Raw genomic sequence first — 20010 nt, forward strand, 5'->3', positions numbered from 1 at the left:
CTCCGCCTCAGATTGGTACTGTTCTCTCGTGTATACATATTCATCTTAAGCGACAAATTCTTGTTAGTTCTATAGACAGACAACTCTTTTTTTTTGAGACTGAGTTTTGCTCTTTGTTGCCCAGGCTGGAGTGCAGTGGCCCGATCTCGGCGCACTGCAAGCTCTACTTGCCGGGTTCAGGCCATTCTCCTGCCTCAGCCTCCCGAGTAGCTGGGACTACAGGCGCCTGCCACCACCCCCGGCTAATTTTTTGCATTTTTAGTAGAGACGGGTTTTCACCGCGTTAGCCAGGATGGTCTTGATTCCCTGACCTCGTGATCCACCTACCTCGGCCTCCCAAAGTGCTGGGATTAAGGCGTGAGCCACCGCGCCCGGCCAGACAATTCTTATATTTGTGTTAAAAGTGATTAGCCAATTGAATTGCTTAATTCAGGGAATTACATAAGGGTAAGATGATCAGGTGAATTCTCTTTGACATTATAATTTCTTTGCTTAGGGAGAGGTTTTTTTTTTTTTTCATTTGATGAATCAGTAGCTGGGCAGGAAAGGGAAAAAGGGAAGAAACAGAGTGATTTTCAGAACATAGAAACCTAGGTAGAGATTACAGTGAAACCATGGTTGCTAGCTTTTGTGATTTTTATTTTTTATTTTTAAATTTTATTCATTTATTTATTTAAAGACCGAGTCTCTGTCGCCCAGGCTGGAGTGCAATGGCACGGTCTCTGCTCACTGCAACCTCTGCCTCCCGGGTTCAAGCAATTCTCCTGCCTCAGCCTCCTGAGTAGCTGGGATTACAGGCGCCCACCACCACGCCTGGCTAATTTTCGTATATTTTAGCAATGATGGGGTTTCACCATGTTGACCAGGTTGGTCTTAAACTCCTGACCTCATGATCTGCCCGCCTCTCCCTCTCAAAGTGCTGGAATTACAGGTGTGAGCCACAGAGCCTGGCCATTTTTTTTTTTGACAGGGTCTCGCTCTATTGACCAGGCTGGAGTTCAGCGGCTGCAATCTCAGCTCAACTGCAATCTCTGCCTCCCAGGTTCAAGTAATTCTCATGCCTTAGCTTTCCGAGTAGCTGGGATTACAGGCACACATCACCATGCCCAGCTAATTTTTGTATTTTCAGTAGAGGTGGGGCTTCACCATTTGGCCAGGCTGGTCTCGAACTCTTGACCTCAGGTCATGTGCCTGCCTCAACCTCCCAAAGTGCTGGGATTACACTGCACCTGACCATTTTAAAATTGCTATTTATTTGTTTTTGAAATAGAGTCTCAATCTGTGGTCCAGGCTGGAGTTCAGTGCTGTGATCATAGCTCACTGCAGCCTTGAACTCCAGGCTCAAGCGATCCTCCCACCTAAGCCTCTTGTGTAGCTGGAACCGTAGGTTATGCACCACCACACCCAGTTAATTTTTAAATTTTTTGTAGATATGGGGGCGGGTCTCACTATATTGTCCTGGCTTTGGCCTCCCAAAGTGTTGGGATTATAGAACTGCAAGCTACCATGCCTGGCCAGCTTTCGTGATTTTTAAAAAGCCTTATTTAAAATTTTCTGTTTTGTTTTGTATGGTGGGTACTCACTCCACAGCCACAGTGATCTCTTGAAATACTAGTCTGCCCATGTTCCTAGTTTCTCCTTAATACCAAAAATAATCCTAGATTCTCAGCAGGACTTTGGTGACTTGGCCTCTTTGTTCCTCTCTCCATTTGCTGCCTCACACTTATTTAAGTGCTTTCATAGTCCCAGGGAAGCAAGCTCTGTGTATGCATTTCCTCCAGTTGTTTACTGGGCTTGGAATGCTAATCTCATTTTTCTTTGCCTGGTTAATAATTATTTCCTTTTGAAAAGTCTGAGGTCATCTGTCAGAAAATCTCCCTGGTCTTTCATCTGAGCCTGGGCCCCTGGCCCTCAGCTCTGGGCATGTCTCTACTTTACTTTTTAAAATCCTCTCCTTTCCATTTAATAGACCACATAACATAATTTTGTTGTTTTGTTTTTATTTTTTTTTTGTATTTTTGAGACAGTCTTGCTCTGTCACCCAGGCTAAAGTGCAGTGGTGAGATCTCAGCTCACTGAGAAAACCTCCATCTCCCAGGGTCAAGCGATTCTCCTGCTGAAGCCTCCTGAGTAGCTGGGATTACAGGCAAGAGCCATGGTGCCTGGCTAATCTTTTGTATTTTTAGTAGAGAGGGGGGTTTCGCCATGTTGGCCAGGCTGGTCTTGAACTCCTGACCTCAGGTGATCCACCCACCTCGGCCTCCCAAAGTGCTAGGATTACAGGCATGAGCCACCACGTCCGGTCTAATTTTGTTATTTTGATCGATCAGTGTCCTAGTCCTGAGGGTACTATTACTATTTCATCTTTGTAGCCTAGCATGGCACCCATGAAATGTGTATATGGCTGAAAGGTGACCTTTGGTCACCAATGACCCAACAATTTCGGCCACAAATGTTGGGCTCAGACTCCCTAAATTATCAAAATTATGTGCTTATAGGTGCCTCCAGAACACAAATCCCTTTCACAGGGTTTGAAACGTATCAAGTCACCATTAATCATCTTAGGCCAAGGCTCCAAGTCTGGGCTACTCCAGAACCCCGGGGGGAGAAAGAGAATTTTTTTTTTTTTTTTCTGAGAAAAGGTCTTGCTCTGTCACCCAGGCTGAGGGAAGTGGTGTGATAAAGGCTCACTGCAGCCTCGACCCCCAAGGCTCAAGTGATCCTCCCAACTCAGTCTCCTGAGTATCTGGAACCGGAATTTTTTTTTTCTTTTCTCTTTCTTTTTTTTTTTTTGTAGCATGGGGGTTTCCCTATGTTACCCAGGCTGATCTCTAGTTCTTAGGCTCAAGCGATCCTCGCACCTCGGCCTCCCAAAGTGATGGCATTCCAGGAGTGATGGCTTTTGAATACCTCCCAGTGATGGCTATTCATGGTGCCCGGCCTGGGAAATCTTATTTCCAGGAAATATTCTCCAGTTGCGCTCTGCTGGAAAGCAGCACAATGGGCCTCCCGGCTCCGTGGGAGCGCAGTCCCACCCGCACGCACCGCACCCCACCCGCCTACTCTCCACCCAACACGTTCCCACTCTGTCTGGGTTTTCGGGTGTTCACCATTGAGGTGGGAGCCACATCTGCGCCCCGTGGCCTGGCGAACCTCACTGAACACTTCTGTCCGACCCCCGCAGCAGTAGCGCGACCGGATGTCGTGGATGTCACCACGCGGTGGACACTCTCTCTGCCGCGACGCGCCGGCGGCGGGACCTCGGAGGGGACGCCCTCGGGGTGCGAGGCCCGGCACTCCGGAAATCCCCCGGGAGGGAGGGGTTGGGAGAAATAAATCCTTTTCTCCAGAGTTGCGCAAGAGCCAGCGCGGTAGGGCCAGGGTGGGAAGGCCAGAGTGGGCGTCCCAGCCAGTGACCCCAGGCCGCCCGCCGGCTCCCAACCCAGCCCCAGCCGAGTGTCCGAACCAAAAGCGAAAGGAACCCGACCCCCGCGTCCTCTCTGGCGGCTCCGGCGTCGCGTCCGCTGGGAGGTCGCCGCGCGCCTCCGACCCTGCCGGGCAGCTTTGTGACTTCACTGGTTTCGCAACAAGCCCGGGCCGCCCGCGCCCCACCCACTCTGGCCCGGCAGCCTCGCCGCCCGCCACCTCGCTCCGCTTCTCGCGCTTCCCCTCCCTCCGGGGCTGGGCCTGCCCCGGCCGTCGCGGAGCCTCCCCTCCCACCGTCCGTGACCGTCCGCGCCCGGCCGCCGCCTCCAGGCAGCCCGGAGCAACCCGGCGCCTGGCCTGGCTGGGCGCAGCACTCTGTTGGCGGCGGCGGCGCGATGCTGTGCTTCCTGAGGGGAATGGCTTTCGTCCCCTTCCTCTTGGTGACCTGGTCGTCAGCCGCCTTCATCATCTCCTACGTGGTCGCCGTGCTCTCCGGGCACGTCAACCCCTTCCTCCCCTACATCAGGTGAGAGGCAGGGTGGGCGCCGGGGCCCCAGGACCAGGCACAGGGACCAGAAGGAGCGCTGCTGATGGGGAGGGAAGGCGTCAGGACCCAGCTGGGGACGTCGTGTGGTCAGGCTAAGGTGTGAGCAGGAGGAGAGGTGCTCCCAACAGCCTGGGATGTTTAGGGAGGCAGTGGGTGGGGCGCTGAGCACTTTTGCCTGTACCCGGAGCGTGAAACAGGGTGGCAGCAAGGAGAGGTTCAGGATAGACGGTAGAGCTTTCAGTCTGGGTATGGGACAGAATCTCAGCAGGACGTTCTCAGGCGATATTTGGAACAAGATGGGTCCTGATAGATGACATGTATTGTACAAGAGGTAGATCCAGGTATATGCTAAACAGCCACTATTTTCACTTCTGCATCCCAACATCCCTTGAAGTGGATGTTTGGGCTCATTTTTCCTGCAAGGGAGCCGTGGTGTAAAATTGATGAAATATCATCAACGTGACACTGATGTCACATTAGTTAATGGTAGGAGCAGAATTCACACCCGGCCATGCAGAAAGCAACACTGTGCCGCCCCCAGGTCCTTGGAAGTCTGGCTTAAATTCTCTGGAGCTGCACCAGACACCTCTGGACACTGTGACCCCAAAGCCCTCAACTTGTCGACAACTTGTGACATCTTTTGTATTATTTTACCCATTCAGTTTTCCTGTGCTTTGGCCTCTACCTTTCCTGAGGGGCACTTCAGTGCCAGGGACAAGGATCTGATCCTCCTATGTGGGTTCCAGCTCAGTGCCTTTCTCATAGTGGCGGGATTCTTTAAACGTTAGAACCATCCATTCTTATCTAAGTAGTGTGACTCCTCTGGACATGCATTGGTTGGTGAACAGATGATAAGGTTGGTGACACCCAAGGTTTGTTACTGCTATGATAGAAAATGTAGGGCGTCTTCTTCCCTGCAGCCATTCTGTCTGGTGAACAATGTTCTGTGTTTTGTTTTTTTTTTTTTTGGTTTTTTTTTTTTTTTTTTTTTTCGTTTTTTTGGGCGGGGGTGGGGAGTGTGGAGAAAGGGGAAACAAAGATCAAGCAGGAGGGGACTAGCATTTTTTTTAAAAAAATTTATTTTATTTTATTTTATTTATTTCATTTCATTTTATTTTTTTGAGACGGAGTCTCGCTCTGTCGCCCGGGCTGGAGTGCAGTGGCCGGATCTCAGCTCACTGCAAGTTCCGCCTCCCGGGTTTACGCCATTCTCCTGCCTCAGCCTCCCGAGTAGCTGGGACTACAGGCGCCCGCCACCTCGCCCCGGCTAGTTTTTTTTTGTATTTTTTAGTAGAGACGGGGTTTCACTGTGTTAGCCAGGATGGTCTCGATCTCCTGACCTCGTGATCCGCCCGTCTCGGCCTCCCAAAGTGCTGGGATTACAGGCTTGAGCCACCGCGCCCGGCCAAAAAAAATTTTATTTTTTTGAGACAGAGTCTCGTTCTGTCACCTAGGCTGGAGTGCAGTGGCGCAATCTCGGCTCACTGCAACCTCTGCCTCCCTGGTTCAAGCGATTCTCCTGCCTCAGCCTCCTGACTAGCTGAGATTACAGGCATGCACCACCACACCTGGCTTAATTTTTTTGTATTTTTAGTAGAGACAGGGTTTCATTATGTTGGTCAGGCTGGTCTCAAATTCCTGACCTCAAGTGATCCTTCTGCCTTGGCCTCCCAAAGTGCTGGGATTTACAAGTGTGAGCCACCGTGCCCGGGGAACTAGCATTTAAAAGATGCAGGGAAGAGAGCAATAGGTAGAATAGTACACAGAAGCAAATTTGAAGTACCTATGAAAGAAGAGATGTTATTTATATTGAGACGATGTTCCCATCTGGCCTTTTGGTTTTTTTCCATTTATTATTATTATTTTTTATTTTCAGTAGATTCAAGGTCTCACTATATTGCCTAGGCTGGTCTTAAACTCTTGAGCTCAAACAATCCCTCTGCTTTGGCCTCCCAAAGTGTTGGGATTATAGGAGTAAGCCACCACGCCTGGCCCTCCCATCTGGTATTATGCTTGGAAGAAACCTAGGCTTGGTTTCTCATGGTGCATCTCAGGCCCAAGTACCATCATCCTGCTTCTGAAGCAGGATAGATCCTTCTAGACTTGTGTAAAAGTAAAGAGCTGTGGCCGGGCGCGGTGGCTCACACCTGTAATCCCAGCACTTTGGGAGGCCGAGGTGGGCGGATCACGAGGTCAGGAGATCGAGACCATCCTGGCCAACATGGTGAAACCCCATCTCTACTAAAAATACAAAAATTAGCTGGACATGGTGTCCCAGCTACTCGGGAGGCTGGGGCAGAATTGATTGAACCCAGGAGGCAGAGGTTGCGGTAAGCCAAGATAGAGCCGCTGCACTCCAGCCTGGTGACAGAGCGAGACTCCGTCTCAGGGAAAAAAAAAAAAAAAAAAGTAAAGAACTACTCTACCTGCAGTGCTGCTTCTTTTGTTTGTTTGTTTATTTTTTCAGACAAAGTCTCACTCTGTTGCCCAATCTGTAGTGAGGTGGTGGGATCACAGCTCACTGCATCCTCCACCTCCTGGGCTCCATTGATCCTCCCACCTCAGCCTCCTGAATAGTTGGGGACTGTAGACAGGCATGCACAACCATGCCCAGCTAATTTTTAATTCTTTTTGTATTTGTAGAGATGGCATCTTGCTGTGTCCTGCAATGCTTCCTTTTTTTTTTTTTAAGACAGAGTCTTGCTTTGTCGCCCAGGCTGGAGTGCAATGGTGCAATCTTGGCTCACTGCAACCTCCACCTCCTGGTTCAAGAAATTCTCCTGACTCAGCCTCCCAAGTAGCTGGGATTACAGTCACCTGCCACCACACCCAGGTAATTTTTTTGTATTTTTAGCAGAGATGGGGTTTCACCATGTTGGCCAGGCTGGTCTCGAACTCCTGACCTCAGATGATCCACCTGCCTCAGCCTCCTAAAGTGTTGGGATTACAGGGGTGAGCCACCGCGCCCAGCCTGCAGTGCTTCTTATTGAGAGAACAATAGCCATGTTTGTCCCAGATCTGAAGACTGAGGACAGATCATGTGTGATATTCATTGGTCAGGCTGTAAAGGCAGGTTTTGAATGTTCATGAAGGTGTCTGATGTAGTTGTGATTAATATCACTCCAAGGTGAACTTGAAATGGGAGACATTCAGAAATGGAAAAATAAGCTGACAAGGTGAACCACTTGTGAGATGCTCAAATCACAGACCCTACAAGGAAAGGGTTTACAATTTACCAAGGAAGCCTTCAGGAAAAGCAGAGTTACAGGAGAAAAAGGCATGGAATTGCCCCTTTGTTGCCAGGAGTTCTCAGCCAACACACAACAAACATATGTATTGATTGCCCATGTGTGCCTGGGGCTTTTAGGTTGTTTGCTCTCTGCTTACCTGAGCAGCCGGAGCACTGGATTGCCTCTGCCCACTCCTAGAAAACAAGTCCCTGGTGCAGCAACAAGATGTGGGTAAGAACCACACATAGAGAAGAAGGCCGGGCGCGGTCTCTACTAAAAATACAAAAAGTTAGCTGAGCGTGGTGGCACATGCCTGTGAGCCCAGCTACTCAGGAGGCTGAGGCATGAGAATCACTTGAAACTGGGAGCTAGAGGTTGCAGTGAACTGAGATTATGCCACTGCACTCCAGCCTGGTTGACTGAGTGAGACTCTTTCTCAAAAAAAAAAAAAAAAAAAAAAAGAAAAAGAAAAAGAAAAAGAAAAAAAGAACCAGACATAGAGAAATGATGGAAGTAACTACATTTATCCACTGGCCCTGAAATATTCAACCTTATCTCTCTCTCTCTTTTTTTTTTTTTTTTTGAGATGGGGTCTTGCTATGTTGCTCAGGCTGGTCTTGAACTCTAGGGCTCAAGCAATCACCTGACCTCAGCCTCCTGAGTACCTGGGATTAAAAGTGTGCACCCCCATCCCAGGCTGACAGTATCTCTCTTAGCTCATCACCTCCTGCTCTCCTCTACCGCTACCCTTTGTACTTCCCTTCAACCACACTGGCCTTGTGTCTTAACACATCAAGCACCCCTCCTTCTCAAGGCCTTTGCGGTGGCTATTCCCTCTGCCAAGTGTTCTTCCTGCAGCTATTTTTCACTTACCTCTTTTGTTCAAATGTTACCTTCCTGCAGACTTTTTCACTTACCTCCTTTGTTCAAATGTTATCATCTTGATGAGACCTGCCCTTATCACCTTTTTTAAAAATTGCACCTGACCACTACTGGTCCCCATATCCAATCTTATTATTCACCATAGCACCTATCACCTTCTAACAAATCATGTGATTTAACTTATTCATTATGTTTATTTTCTGTCTTCCTTCACTGGATTGTAAGATCGATGAAAGCTCTATGTATTTGCTGAATGAGTATTTCTTGGGTACTCACTCTTTATCCCAGGACAGGGCAGATCCCGTAAGGAAAAGCTTGACATGGCCATTCAGTTTGGTGGCTGGTGATTGGAAGTCCTCAGGATGAGTTTCCTTTTACATTCTAACATTGTTCAGCCTTTCTGATGGTCTGATGTTTTTAGCACAGTTGAACACTTTAAATAAGAGCCACAACCATAAGGAGGACCTCACCCCAGTATGACATTTAGAATCAGCTTTCTTATCAGATGCTTTCTGCTTGTAACATTGTTATTCTTCAGCATATTGGATAAATTGGCAAATGGTTCTTAGACATATGAAAAGATATTCAACTTTATGAATAGGAATAAATATTCAAATTAAAACTCACTGATGCCAGTTGTGATTTACTAGGTTAGCAGAAACCCAAATGTTTGATACTAGTACTGGTGAGAATATGGGGAAACAGTCTCTTTCCTACATTGCTTACAGGAACGTGAACTGATTTCAGTCTCCATGGTGGGACTTGGGCAATATCTATGGATATGACAGATACACACACACATTTGATGCAACAGCCATTTTTTTTTGGAAATTTATCCTATAGGTGTACATGCCCATGTGAAGAATGGCATTTCTACAATGTTACTCAGGGCATTGCTTTGAATAACAAAAGATTGGAAACTACAAATGACCATCAGTAGAGAATTGCCTAAATAAATGTGGTTTATTTATTAAAGGATACCTCAAGTGAAAGCTCTCTGTACCTAGCAGATTCTTTTTACGTCAATACACTTGTATGGAAAAATCCCCAAGATACATTGTTACATGGGAAAAAGTAAGATGCAGAACAACGTATGTTCTCATTAGTGGAGAAAAAAGAGGAGAAAAATAATATGTATTTGCATTAGCTTGCATAAAGAAACAAATAAAAGTGGTTTATCTGTGTGTGATGGAGGGAGGGTTAGGTCAAGGTCAGTGACACATTGGCAGATGAGGAGAAAGGATGATTATAAGCCATACCTTTTTGTTTTATTTTTTAGCCAAATGAATGGGTTTCCTATCAGAAAATTAAATTAAAAACATGAGGCTGGGCGCAGTGGCTCACTCACGCCTATAATCCCAGCACTTTGGGAGGCCAAAGTGGGCAGATCATGAGGTCAAGAGATCACGACCATTCTGGCCAACATCGTGAAAACCCATCTCTACTAAAAATACAAAAATTAGCTGGGCGTGGTGGCGTGCGCCTGTAGTCCCAGCTACTTGGGAGGCTGAGGCAGGAGAATCGCTTGAACCCGGGAGGTGGAGGTTGCAGTGGGCCGAGATTGTCCCCCCGCACCCCAGCCTGGGGAACAGAGCGAGACCCCCCCTTTAAAAAAAAAAAAAAAAAAAACATGGGCTCAACCACCATGAGATATAACAAGTTAGAATAGCATAAAGTAATATTTCTTTTTCTTTCTTTTTTTTTTTTGAGACGGAGTCTCGCTCTATCGCCCAGGCTGGAGTGCAGTGGCCGAATCTCAGCTTACTGCAAACTCCGCCTCCTGGGTTTACGCCATTCTCCTGCCTCAGCCTCCCGAGTAGCTGGGACTACAGGCACCCACCACCTCGCCCGGCTAGTTTTTTGTGTTTTTTTAGGAGAGACGGGGTTTCACCGTGTTAGCCAGGATGGTCTCGATCTGCTGACCTCGTGATCCGCCCGTCTCGGCCTCCCAAAGTGCTGGGATTACAGGCTTGAGCCACCGCCCCCGGCCTAAAGTGATATTTCTTATTCTGAAACCATTAACAAAAGCATATCAAAAGGAAGGACAAATAAAAGCTAACCTCAAAAAATTAGTTTAGATTTGCACTTGGGTGTGGTGCCTCATGCCTGTAATCCCACACTTTGGGAGGCTGAAGTGGGCTGATCACTTGAGTCCAGGAGTTTGAGACCAGCCATGGGCAATATGGTGCAACTCTGTCTCTACAATAGTCCCGCCTACTCAGGAGGCTGAGGTGGGAGGATCACTTGAGCCTGGAGTCTGAGGCTGCAGTGATCTGTGATCACACCGCTGCACTCCAGCTTGGGTGACAGAGCGACACCCCTGTCTCAAAAAAAAAAAAAAAAAAAAAAAAGAGTTGCACAAGGCCACACCCACATTCTCAAGCCGAATCACGCTTACCTTGTTATAGTTTCTTATCAAATTATTAACTTTTTCCAGCTGGAGACCACTGTCTTCCATCTTCTTTTTGGCATGTGTCTCTTGCCATGATATCTTGCTCATGATATTCTGTGATCCTGTACTCTTCAGTGTTGCCAATTCTAGATTCTGGCTTTTCTCTTTATTAGCATGTCTCACTTTCTGTGTGAATACAGTTTTGTGGCATAGATTGCGGCCTTTGGCCACCCACATTGTTCTACCTCATGACCCCACACTCTCTGCTCAGTAGTTGATGACAGAAAACTGGGTCACCTAGAAACAAGCCACTTTAAAAAGGGGAACAAAATTGCAGAGTAAATGAAGTAAAAGAAGTTTGGTCAGGTCTTTAACTTCAAAAATGATACTAACAATTAGGAAAATAATGAGTTTAACTTACATTTATATAACAATCACAAATTTTGGGTTATGACAAGTATGTGTTAATTCTTCAGATGCTGATCTTTATAGATAAAATATCTTTATAGAGAAAATGCTTTTTTTTTTTTTTTTTTTGAGGTGGAGTTTCACTTTTGTTGCCCAGGCTGGAGTGCAATGGCACACTCTCGGCTCACTGCAACCTCCTGCCTCCCGGTTCAAGCTATTCTCCCACCTCAGCCTCCCGAGTAGCTGTGATTAGAGGCATGTGCCACCTTGCCCCGGCTAATTTTTTTTTTTTTTTTTTTTTTTTTGAGACGAAGTCTCACTCTTATCCCCCAGGCTCAAGTGCAATGGCGCGATCTCGGCTCACTGCAACCTCTGCCTCCCAGGTTCAAAAGATTCTCCTGCCTCAGCCCCCTGAGTAGCTGGGATTACAGGCACCTGCTACCATGCCCAGCTAATTTTTGTATTTTTAGTTGAGACAGGGTTTCACCATGTTGGCCGGGCCCGGACTCCTGACTTCAGGTGTTCCACTGGCCTCGGCCTCCCAGAGTGTTGGGATTACTGGCATGAGCCACCGCGCCTGGCCTCGCCGGCTAATTTTGTACTTTTAGTAGAGATGGGGTTTCTCTCTGTTGGTCAGGCTGGTCTTGAACTCCCGCCTTGGCCTCCCAAAGTGCTGGGATTACAGGCGTGAGTCACCGCGTCCAGCCTTGCATTCTTTTTCCAATACAGAAAAATAGTTTTATGATTATATTATAGTAAGTCTTTCATTTCACATTTAACTTTTTAAGGAAAGTTTCCTTCTCTTTTTGTTTTTTATAAACCCTGGTGTCAAGCGCTGACTTTCAGTAGCTCATAGCGAGGGAGGGAGCTGCTTTGCTACTACGAAACTCTGCCCCAGAAGCAGGTTGTCTATGAGTGGTTTAATACCAGGTTTCCCATTAACTACATTTAGCTTTTGAAGGGGCATATGAAGAGGTTCATTTTTGCAAAAATGTCTGAAGACTCCAATTTTCCCAATGGACTTTTTTTTTTTTTTTTTAAGACAGAACTTTGCTCTGTCGCCCAGGCTGGAGAGCAGTGGCATGACCTCAGCTCACTGCAACCTCTGCCTCCCAGTTCAAGCAATTCTCCTGTGTCAGCCTCCTGAGTAGCCGGGACTACAGGCTCCTGCCACCATGTCCAGCTAATTTTTTGTATTTTTAGTAGAGACAGCGTTTCACCATGTTGGCCAGTCTGGTCTTGAACTCCTGGCCTCAAGTGATCTGCCCGCCTCTGCCTCCAAAATTCCTAGGATTATAGGGGTGAGCCACCGCGCCCAGCCTTCCAGTGGCCATTCTTAATCTGTATGTAAAGATATTGATCTTGTTTATTGCCTGTCTCACACAAAATATACGCTCCATGAGGATAGAGATTTGGGGTTTGTCTATAGCATTTGTGACAGAGCCTGACACATTGCAGGCACTTGGTAAATATTGGTTGAATGTTGAACAAGATAATTTGTGTCATATGGTCCTGTTTCATTAACCTTGTTAGTTTCCTCCTCTTTAATTGTTAACTGATTCTGCCAGCACCTCATTGTTCATTGACTTTGGTTGCAGTTCTGTTTTCCAGCACAATTAGAAATGAAATCCTTGTGTTTCAGAAGATTTGCGGTCCCAGTTTGTGGTTGATTTGACTTGCATTGTTGACTATTTACAATATTTAATAATAATACTAAGAGGGAACATAGCATGATTAAGAGCAACAACTTTGCAACAGACAGCCTGGATTAGGGTATGGCTCTATTATGTGTCCCAACCGTAGAACTTTGGACAGTTTACTTGACGTCTCTCTGCTTCTCTATTGGTTAATAATTGCACGTACTTCATTATTAACACGAACTCACAGAAAACTCATTAACACTCTGGTGGAAGAACATAGTATGTAGAAGCACTTGCTATTAGTATTATGAAGGGGGCCGTCCACATTGGTCTGGATAGGAAAGGATGTTTGGTTGGGAGCTAATTTTAGAAGTGATCGCTTTATATGTGAATGTAATATCAGAAGCTCTTTTATTTAGTAGCCTCAACTTAATCAACTTGCTGGGTTAACTGATGAATTCGTTCTTTGAAAAATGCACTGACTGAAGCCAATGATCCCTCAAAACTCCTTCCTGTGAGGGCCACTCTGTAGGTACTTGCTTCTCTTACCCATGTCTTTGTATTCTTATCAAATGCCAATTGTGTTTATTCCCAAATTGTATTTATGTTCATGCCAGTTGTATTTTGTATTGTAACTATGTGACTTAACGCAACACATATTAACTGTTGATCTGTGTAGGCAAAAAGAGAAATGTAATTTCTAAAAAAATTTGTTTGGGCCGGACACAGTGGCTCACGCCTGTAATCCCAGCGCTTTGGGAGGCTGAGGCGGGCGGATCACTTGAGGTCAGGAGTTCAATACCAGCCTGGCCAACATGGTGAAACCCCATCTCTATTAAAAATACAAAATTAGCCAGGCATGGTGGCACACGCCTGTAATCCCAGCTACTCGGGAGGCTGAGGCAGGAGAGTCGCTTGAATCTGGGAGGCAGAGGTTGCAGTGAGCTGAGATTGTGCCATTGCACTCCAGCCTGGGCGACAAGAGTGAAACTCCATCTTAAAACAACAACAACAACAAAAAAAATTGGTTGAATGCTTTGGAAAGATTAAAAAGAGACAAATTGTCCAAAAAAAATTTGCAGTCCTTTTAGTAATTGATCTGACAACTGTAAATATTTAGGAAACTGGTATAAGGAAAACTGGAAAGAGTCTGAATTCAAATTGCTTCAAAAGTGTTAAGACTTCCCTCCACTTTAAAGAAACCAAAATTGGAAATGAGATGATTCAAAGTAGATGTGATGTATATGCCAAGAAGACATAGTGGACCCATACTCTTGTAACAGCACTGGTCTACATCCACAGGTAGGCAAATTAATATACATTGATACACTTTAAGTTAAAATAAAATGTTTGTAGTATGTATTCATTCATACAAGTTTTTAAGACTTTTTTAAGTACTCACTACTGGCATCTTTTTTTTTTTTTCCTTTTTTCTTTTTTTCTTTTTTGAGACAGAGTCTAACTCTTGTCATCCAGGCTGGAGTGTAGTGGTACAATCCCAGCTCGCTGCAACCTCTGCCTCATGGGTTTAAGCAATTCTTGTGCCTCAGCCTCCCAAGTAGCTGATATTACAGGCACCCACCACCACACATGGCTAATTTTTGTATTTTTAGTAGAGATGGGGTTTCATCATGTTGGCCAGGCTGGTCTCGAACTCCTGACCTCAAGTGATCTGCCTGCCTCGGCCTCCCAAAGTCCTGGGATTACAGGCATGAGCCACTGCGCCTGGCCCTAATTTTTGATGACTTTTGCTTAAACCAACTTTTTTGATTACTGAGACGACACAGAATTTCAGGCAATGGTGATGTTGGCTTTCCAGTTCAGCCGTAACAATGGGTATCACGATAAAAAATACTCAGTTAATGAGGGCTGTGCGCATAAAATCACATGTTCTGACATGATGGTAATGACATATCAGTTTTTACAGTGCAGTGATTATAACCTCATAGTATTTCTAATCTATAGTGTCACAAAGATGAAAAGGCAGGCATGCCATTTAAAACCTTTAGCTAAAAAAGTATTATTATTGTTGTTGTTTTGAGACAGAGTTTTTGCTCTGTTGCCCAGGCTGGAGTGCAATGGTGTGATCTCAACTCACTGCAGCCTCCTCCTCCTGGGTTCAAGTGATTCTCCTGGCTCAGTCTCCCAAGTAGATGGGATTACAGGCGTCCGCCACCATGCCTGGCTAATTTTTGTGTTTTTTAGTAAAGACGAGGTTTCACCATGTTGGTCAGGCTGGTCTCAAACTCTTGACTTCAGGTGATCCACCCACCTCAGCCTCCCAAAATGCTAGGATTACAGGCGTGAGCCATTGTACCTGGCTGAAAAGGATTATTTTTGAGATGATCATTTATAATTGAATATTGACTTCACAAGCACATGAAATTAGTTAATTCTAAGAAAAGCAAAATAAGAAAAGTGAAGATCCCAAACTTTTGCAGCCCCAAAATTAATTGAGGGTGATGGATGCAGTGTTCTGCAGCCTGAGTCTACTGTAAATTTATAATTTCTCCTCTGATTTAAATTTTCCCTGTCATTTGGGTACAACAAATTCTTTTCTTCTCACTGAATTAAGTAAAATTATGAATTATTTTTCTTCTATGTTTCCTTTTAAAAAGGCATTAGAGTATTGCTCAAAAGTCTTGACTGATGCAGGGCTGACAACTTTCAAACATCTCAATATTCTTTTTTTTTTTTTTTTTTTTTTTTTTTTTTTTTTTTTGTTCAGGGGGCATGGTCTCGCTCTGTTGCCCAGACTGGATTACAGTGGCATGATTTCCGCTCACTGCAGCTTCTGCCTTCCGGGCTCAAGTGATCCTCCCACCTCAGCCTCCCAAGTAGCTAGGACTACAGGAACATGCCACCATGCTTGGCTAATTTTGTTTTTTTGTAGAGATGGGGTCTCACTGTATTGCCTGGGCTGGTCTTGAACTCCTGGGCTCAAGAGATCCTCCCACCTCAGCCTCTCATAGTGCTGGGATTACAAGTGTGAGCCACTGTGCCCAGCCTCAATCTCAATTTAAAAAAGTTTCATAGTCATCTTTACCTCACGGTAATTGCCTTTCATTCCGTCAAGAACATGCATTGAAGAGTTATTATGAGCCAAGGACACCATAGCTGGCTCCAGAAGAAATAGCTGATACACCCCTGACTGAAATGTACAACATGTAAACTCACATGAAAATGACAATAACTTGAAAGAAATGTAATATAGCACAGCAGAGAAGAGTTCCGGAATTAGAGAGTTCTAGGGTTCTTTCCTCTTGGAAGTCCCCTCTCGTGAGAGAGCTGTTTTCCTTTCTCTTTCTTTTTCCTATTAAACCTCCCCTCAGAAAAGAAAAGAAAAGAGGAGAGAAGAGAAGAGAAAAGAAAAGGAAGGAAGGAAAAAAGGGAATTGGAGAGTTCTAGATGCACAGCTTGGCTTCCTTGTTTACTCTGTGACCAAGTTAGTTTTCTAAGACTGTTTTCTCATCTTTAAGATGGCAATAGTGAGCTGGGCGTGGTGGCTCACGCCTGTAATCCCCACACTTTGGGAAGCCAAGGGAGGTGGAGCACTTGAGGTCAGGAGTTTGAGACCAGCCTGGCCAACATGGTGAAACCTCTTCTCTACTAAAAATACAAAAATTAGCCATACGTGGTGGTGGGCGCCTGTAATATCAGCTACTTGAGAGGCTGAGGCACAAGAATTGCTTAAACCCATGAGGCAGAGGTTGCAGTGAGCTGCGATTGTGCCACTACACTCCAGCCTGGGTGACAAGAGTTAGACTCTGTCTCAAAAAAGAAAAAAAAAAAAAAAAAGATGCCAGTAGTGAGTACTTTTCCTTCTAATGTGAAGATCAAGTAAGATGTGCCTGGCGGAATGTGGTTGCTGAGGAAGTGTTCATTTCTAATTTTTTCTTTTTCTTTTTCTTTTTTTTTTTTTTTTTGATTTTTATTTATTTTTGGAGATGAAGTCTCACTCTGTCGGCCAGGCGGGAGTGCAGTGGCACGATCTCAGCTCACTGTAACCTCTGCCTCCCGGGGTCAAGCGATTCTCCTGCCTCAGCTGCCCGAGTAGCTGGGATTACAGGTATGTGCCACCACACCTAGCTAATTTTTGTTTTTTAAGTAGAGACAGGGTTTCACTATGTTGCCCAGGCTGGTCTCGAACTCCTGACCTCAGGTGATCTGCCCGCCTTGGCCTCCCAAAGTGCTGGGATTACAGGTGAGAACCACTGAGCCTGGCCCTATTTTTTTTGGTATTTGTAGCCACTGGAGTCATGTGGGGATGGTTTCTAGAGATTCCCCTCAAATAACTTTCTAAATCAAACCACGTTCATCTCCCTCTTTATCATCATACTGGGCTAAGCCACTGTCATCTCTGGACAAACTGCTAAAATAGCTTCCTTACGGTCTCCCTGGTCCACGATTGCCTCTCTACAGTCTTTTCAAAACATCCTTTAAAAACGTGTTGTATGTGTGAACAAGAGGGAACTCTGACGGAGAGAGGGCAGAATTGCTTGTGGGTAGTGAGAAAAGAGCAAGGTGTTTGTATTTGTTGGTAGGAAATTCTTTTTAAGTTTCAGAATAGTTGATATAGCTGAAGGGTGCCCCCCCAATTCTAAAACAGTCATCACCAAGTGAAGCTGCCAGAAAGTTAGCTCTCATAACTAAAAGTAGCTAATAAAATGTAGTATGACTATTCCATACTTATCCCTTTTAAATAATGTATTTGAATATTATAAAGATAAAGGAAATAATGGTCTCTTTATACTGGGGCATTATGAGTTGTTTAGATTCTAAGTCCCGATCAATCATCCAAGCAATTAGTCTGTGGGTTTGGAACAATCTAATACATTTCAGGTTGGAGACACGCATGATGTTGCATTCTGTTAGCATCTAAGTTCCTCCAGTACACCATAGTTCTAGGCTTTGGAGTATTTATATCCTGTGCAACCAGTAACTTAGAGAACAACGTTTGACCAAGCTTCGGAACGTCTTCTGTTATCCAGCATGTTTTCTTTGTATCGTTTTCATTCCTTTCAGTATCAAGTGATTATTCACTAGCTTAACATCATAAATTAGTTTGAAGTAGGATGTTACACAAACGACTTGGAATTTTCCACAGTCTGCTTAACTTGCAGAAATGTAAATACAGGAAATGTGGACATAAACGGATTTCCTAGGCACAACCTACCCCTGCAATAACTGTATACACATAACAGCCTCAACAGCTTCTGAACCACAGGCAAATGAGCAATTTGCTGGCCTTGTCCTCCCTACAGTTTCCAGAAAGTGCCTTACTAGCAAGGAGGCAAATGAAGTGGTGGGTGGAGCTGGGCAGGGCCCACCACATTGCAGAAACCGTGTGGTGCAGAATGATGTGGTAGGAGCTGGGTAGAGAGACTACTGCTGCCAGCCTGAGAACCAGCTGGTTTCACCTCTCACTCATTCTCCAGTTTGCTGAATCAGGCACCCAGGCACAGTTAGGCCAACCAAATACTGCTACCTCTGCCCTTGCATGATGGAATCATTTAGTTTGAGCTTAAAAAAAATAAAAATAAAAAGAGGCTACCCATAGGGTCTCTTGGTTACCTCTTAGTGTTTGTGTTTTTTTTTTTTTTTTTTTTTTTTTTTTGGAGACGGAGTCTTGCTCTGTCCCCCTGGCTGGAGTGCAGTGGCGCGATCTCGGCTCACTGCAAGCTCCGCCTCCCGGGTTCCTGCCATTCTCCTGCTTCAGCCTCCCAAGTAGCTGGGACTACAGGCACCTGCCACCGCGCCCGGCTAATTTTTTGTATTTTTAGTAGAGACGGGGTTTCACCATGGTCTGGATCTCCTGACCTTGTGATCCGCCCGCCTCGGCCTCCCAAAGTGCTGGGATTACAGGCGTGAGCCACCGCGCCCGGCCACCTCTTAGTGTTATACTCGTCTGGATTCCAATATCACCAGAAGAAGATGTGACTTAATATTTACTTATGTATGCTGTCCAAAAAAGCGAAAAACAAAACAACAAAAATAAAAAATATTTACTTAATATGTAAGATCAGACATGGAAAGACTTATAAGAACATTTTTTATTGAGAGGTAAGAGCTCTTTCATTTTTATTTTATTTTATTTTTTATTTTCTTTTTGAGACAGAGTCTTGCTGTGTCGCCCAGGCTGGAGTGCAGTGGCGTGATCTCGGCTCACGGCAACCTCCACCTCCTTGTTTCAAGAGATTCTCATGCCTCAGCCTTCTGAGTAGCTGGGATTACAGGCGCCCACCACCATGGCTGGCTAATTTTTTTTGTTTTTTGATTTTTGGTAGAGATGGGGTTTCACCATTTTGGCCAGGCTGGTCTCAAGCCCCTGACCACAAGTGATCCACCTGCCTCAGTCTCTCAGAGTGCTGGGATTACAGGTATGAGCTAATGTGCGCCCAGCCTTCTTTCATCTTTAAACTGGTAATGGGCAAACGCTATTGTTCTTAAAAGTTTTGAAATGTTCACATTTTGATTTGCCTCTTGGAAAGTTTTCATGAACTATTCTTGAGCAAAATTTCAGCTAATGTAAATTGGTGCTGCTTTGTCACTTAGTGGAAATTTTTTTTGATTTTTAAAATTTTAAAATTATTTTTATTTATGTTTTATTTCCTCACCTCTTTGAATTCTACACTTAGTAGAAATAAATCACAGACTGATACTTGTTACCTGATAGATCTGGGAATTTGTGACTCAGATTGTATCTAACAAATATTTTGCCGATGAATGGGTGAATTCTATAGCTATCTGTGGAGTTAAAAGAAGAAACTTTGAAAAGATAGGTGTTTCATCAAACAACTAGTTATGAATTTTTGTTGTGTCAACACTGTTGTACTGTTGTAGTGCAAAGGTGTAGGAATGTGGGCTATTCATACTCAGGCATTGATGGTGGGTGTTATAGACTCAGTCATCCTGAAAAATAATCAGATTTACCGTGGCGGTATTTGGCAGAAAGGTTTTACAATTACAGTATTTGAGGAGTTTCTAAGATCTTGCCTAGTTTACATCTTTCTGGTCTGCAACAAAGGCATAATGATGCCTTCTCATCACCGTGCTGGTTCCTTCCCACGGCGTGCTGGAGCTAGCTGGTGTCTGCTCCTGAGCATGGACTGTGCGTTTCTTTTCCAACTCCGTGTCCAGTGACCTGCATTTTGGTAGCCCAGATTTTATTTTTATTTATTTATGTATTTTGTTTTGTTTTTGTTTTGGTTCTTTTGGTAGCCTGAATTTTAACATGTTGGGAGTATTTTCACCACAGAAATTGGCAAATGCCACAAACCAGTCACCCTCCAGAGCTGGCTGTTAAACACTGACCAGCATCTACGTTAGTGTTTGCTCCCCACCCCCAATCATTCTCCTAATGGCTTAGTTCCTTGTCTGCTGTTAAAGCAGAGTAGAGGCTGGGAAGTCAGGGAGTTAAACATCTGGATTGGGATAGGGAATCCTCCGTGTAGCCCTGTGATCTTGAACAAGTTATATAGCCTC

General features: G+C 45.1%; 1 protein-coding gene across 1 annotated transcript in view; it reads left to right on the top strand.

The window, feature by feature from the left end:
* The first annotated feature begins 3360 nt into the window (after positions 1 to 3360).
* DRAM1 (DNA damage regulated autophagy modulator 1) overlaps positions 3361 to 20010 on the top strand; it is a 45949-nt gene continuing 29299 nt past the window's right edge. The window contains exon 1 of the mRNA XM_025403540.1: positions 3361 to 3952. Within this exon, the coding sequence (XP_025259325.1) occupies positions 3822 to 3952 (131 nt within the window). The 5' untranslated portion in view covers positions 3361 to 3821. The remainder of the gene's footprint in view (positions 3953 to 20010) is intronic.

Source organism: Theropithecus gelada, chromosome 11 (assembly GCF_003255815.1).
Source record: "Theropithecus gelada isolate Dixy chromosome 11, Tgel_1.0, whole genome shotgun sequence".
Lineage (NCBI taxonomy): Eukaryota > Metazoa > Chordata > Mammalia > Primates > Cercopithecidae > Theropithecus > Theropithecus gelada.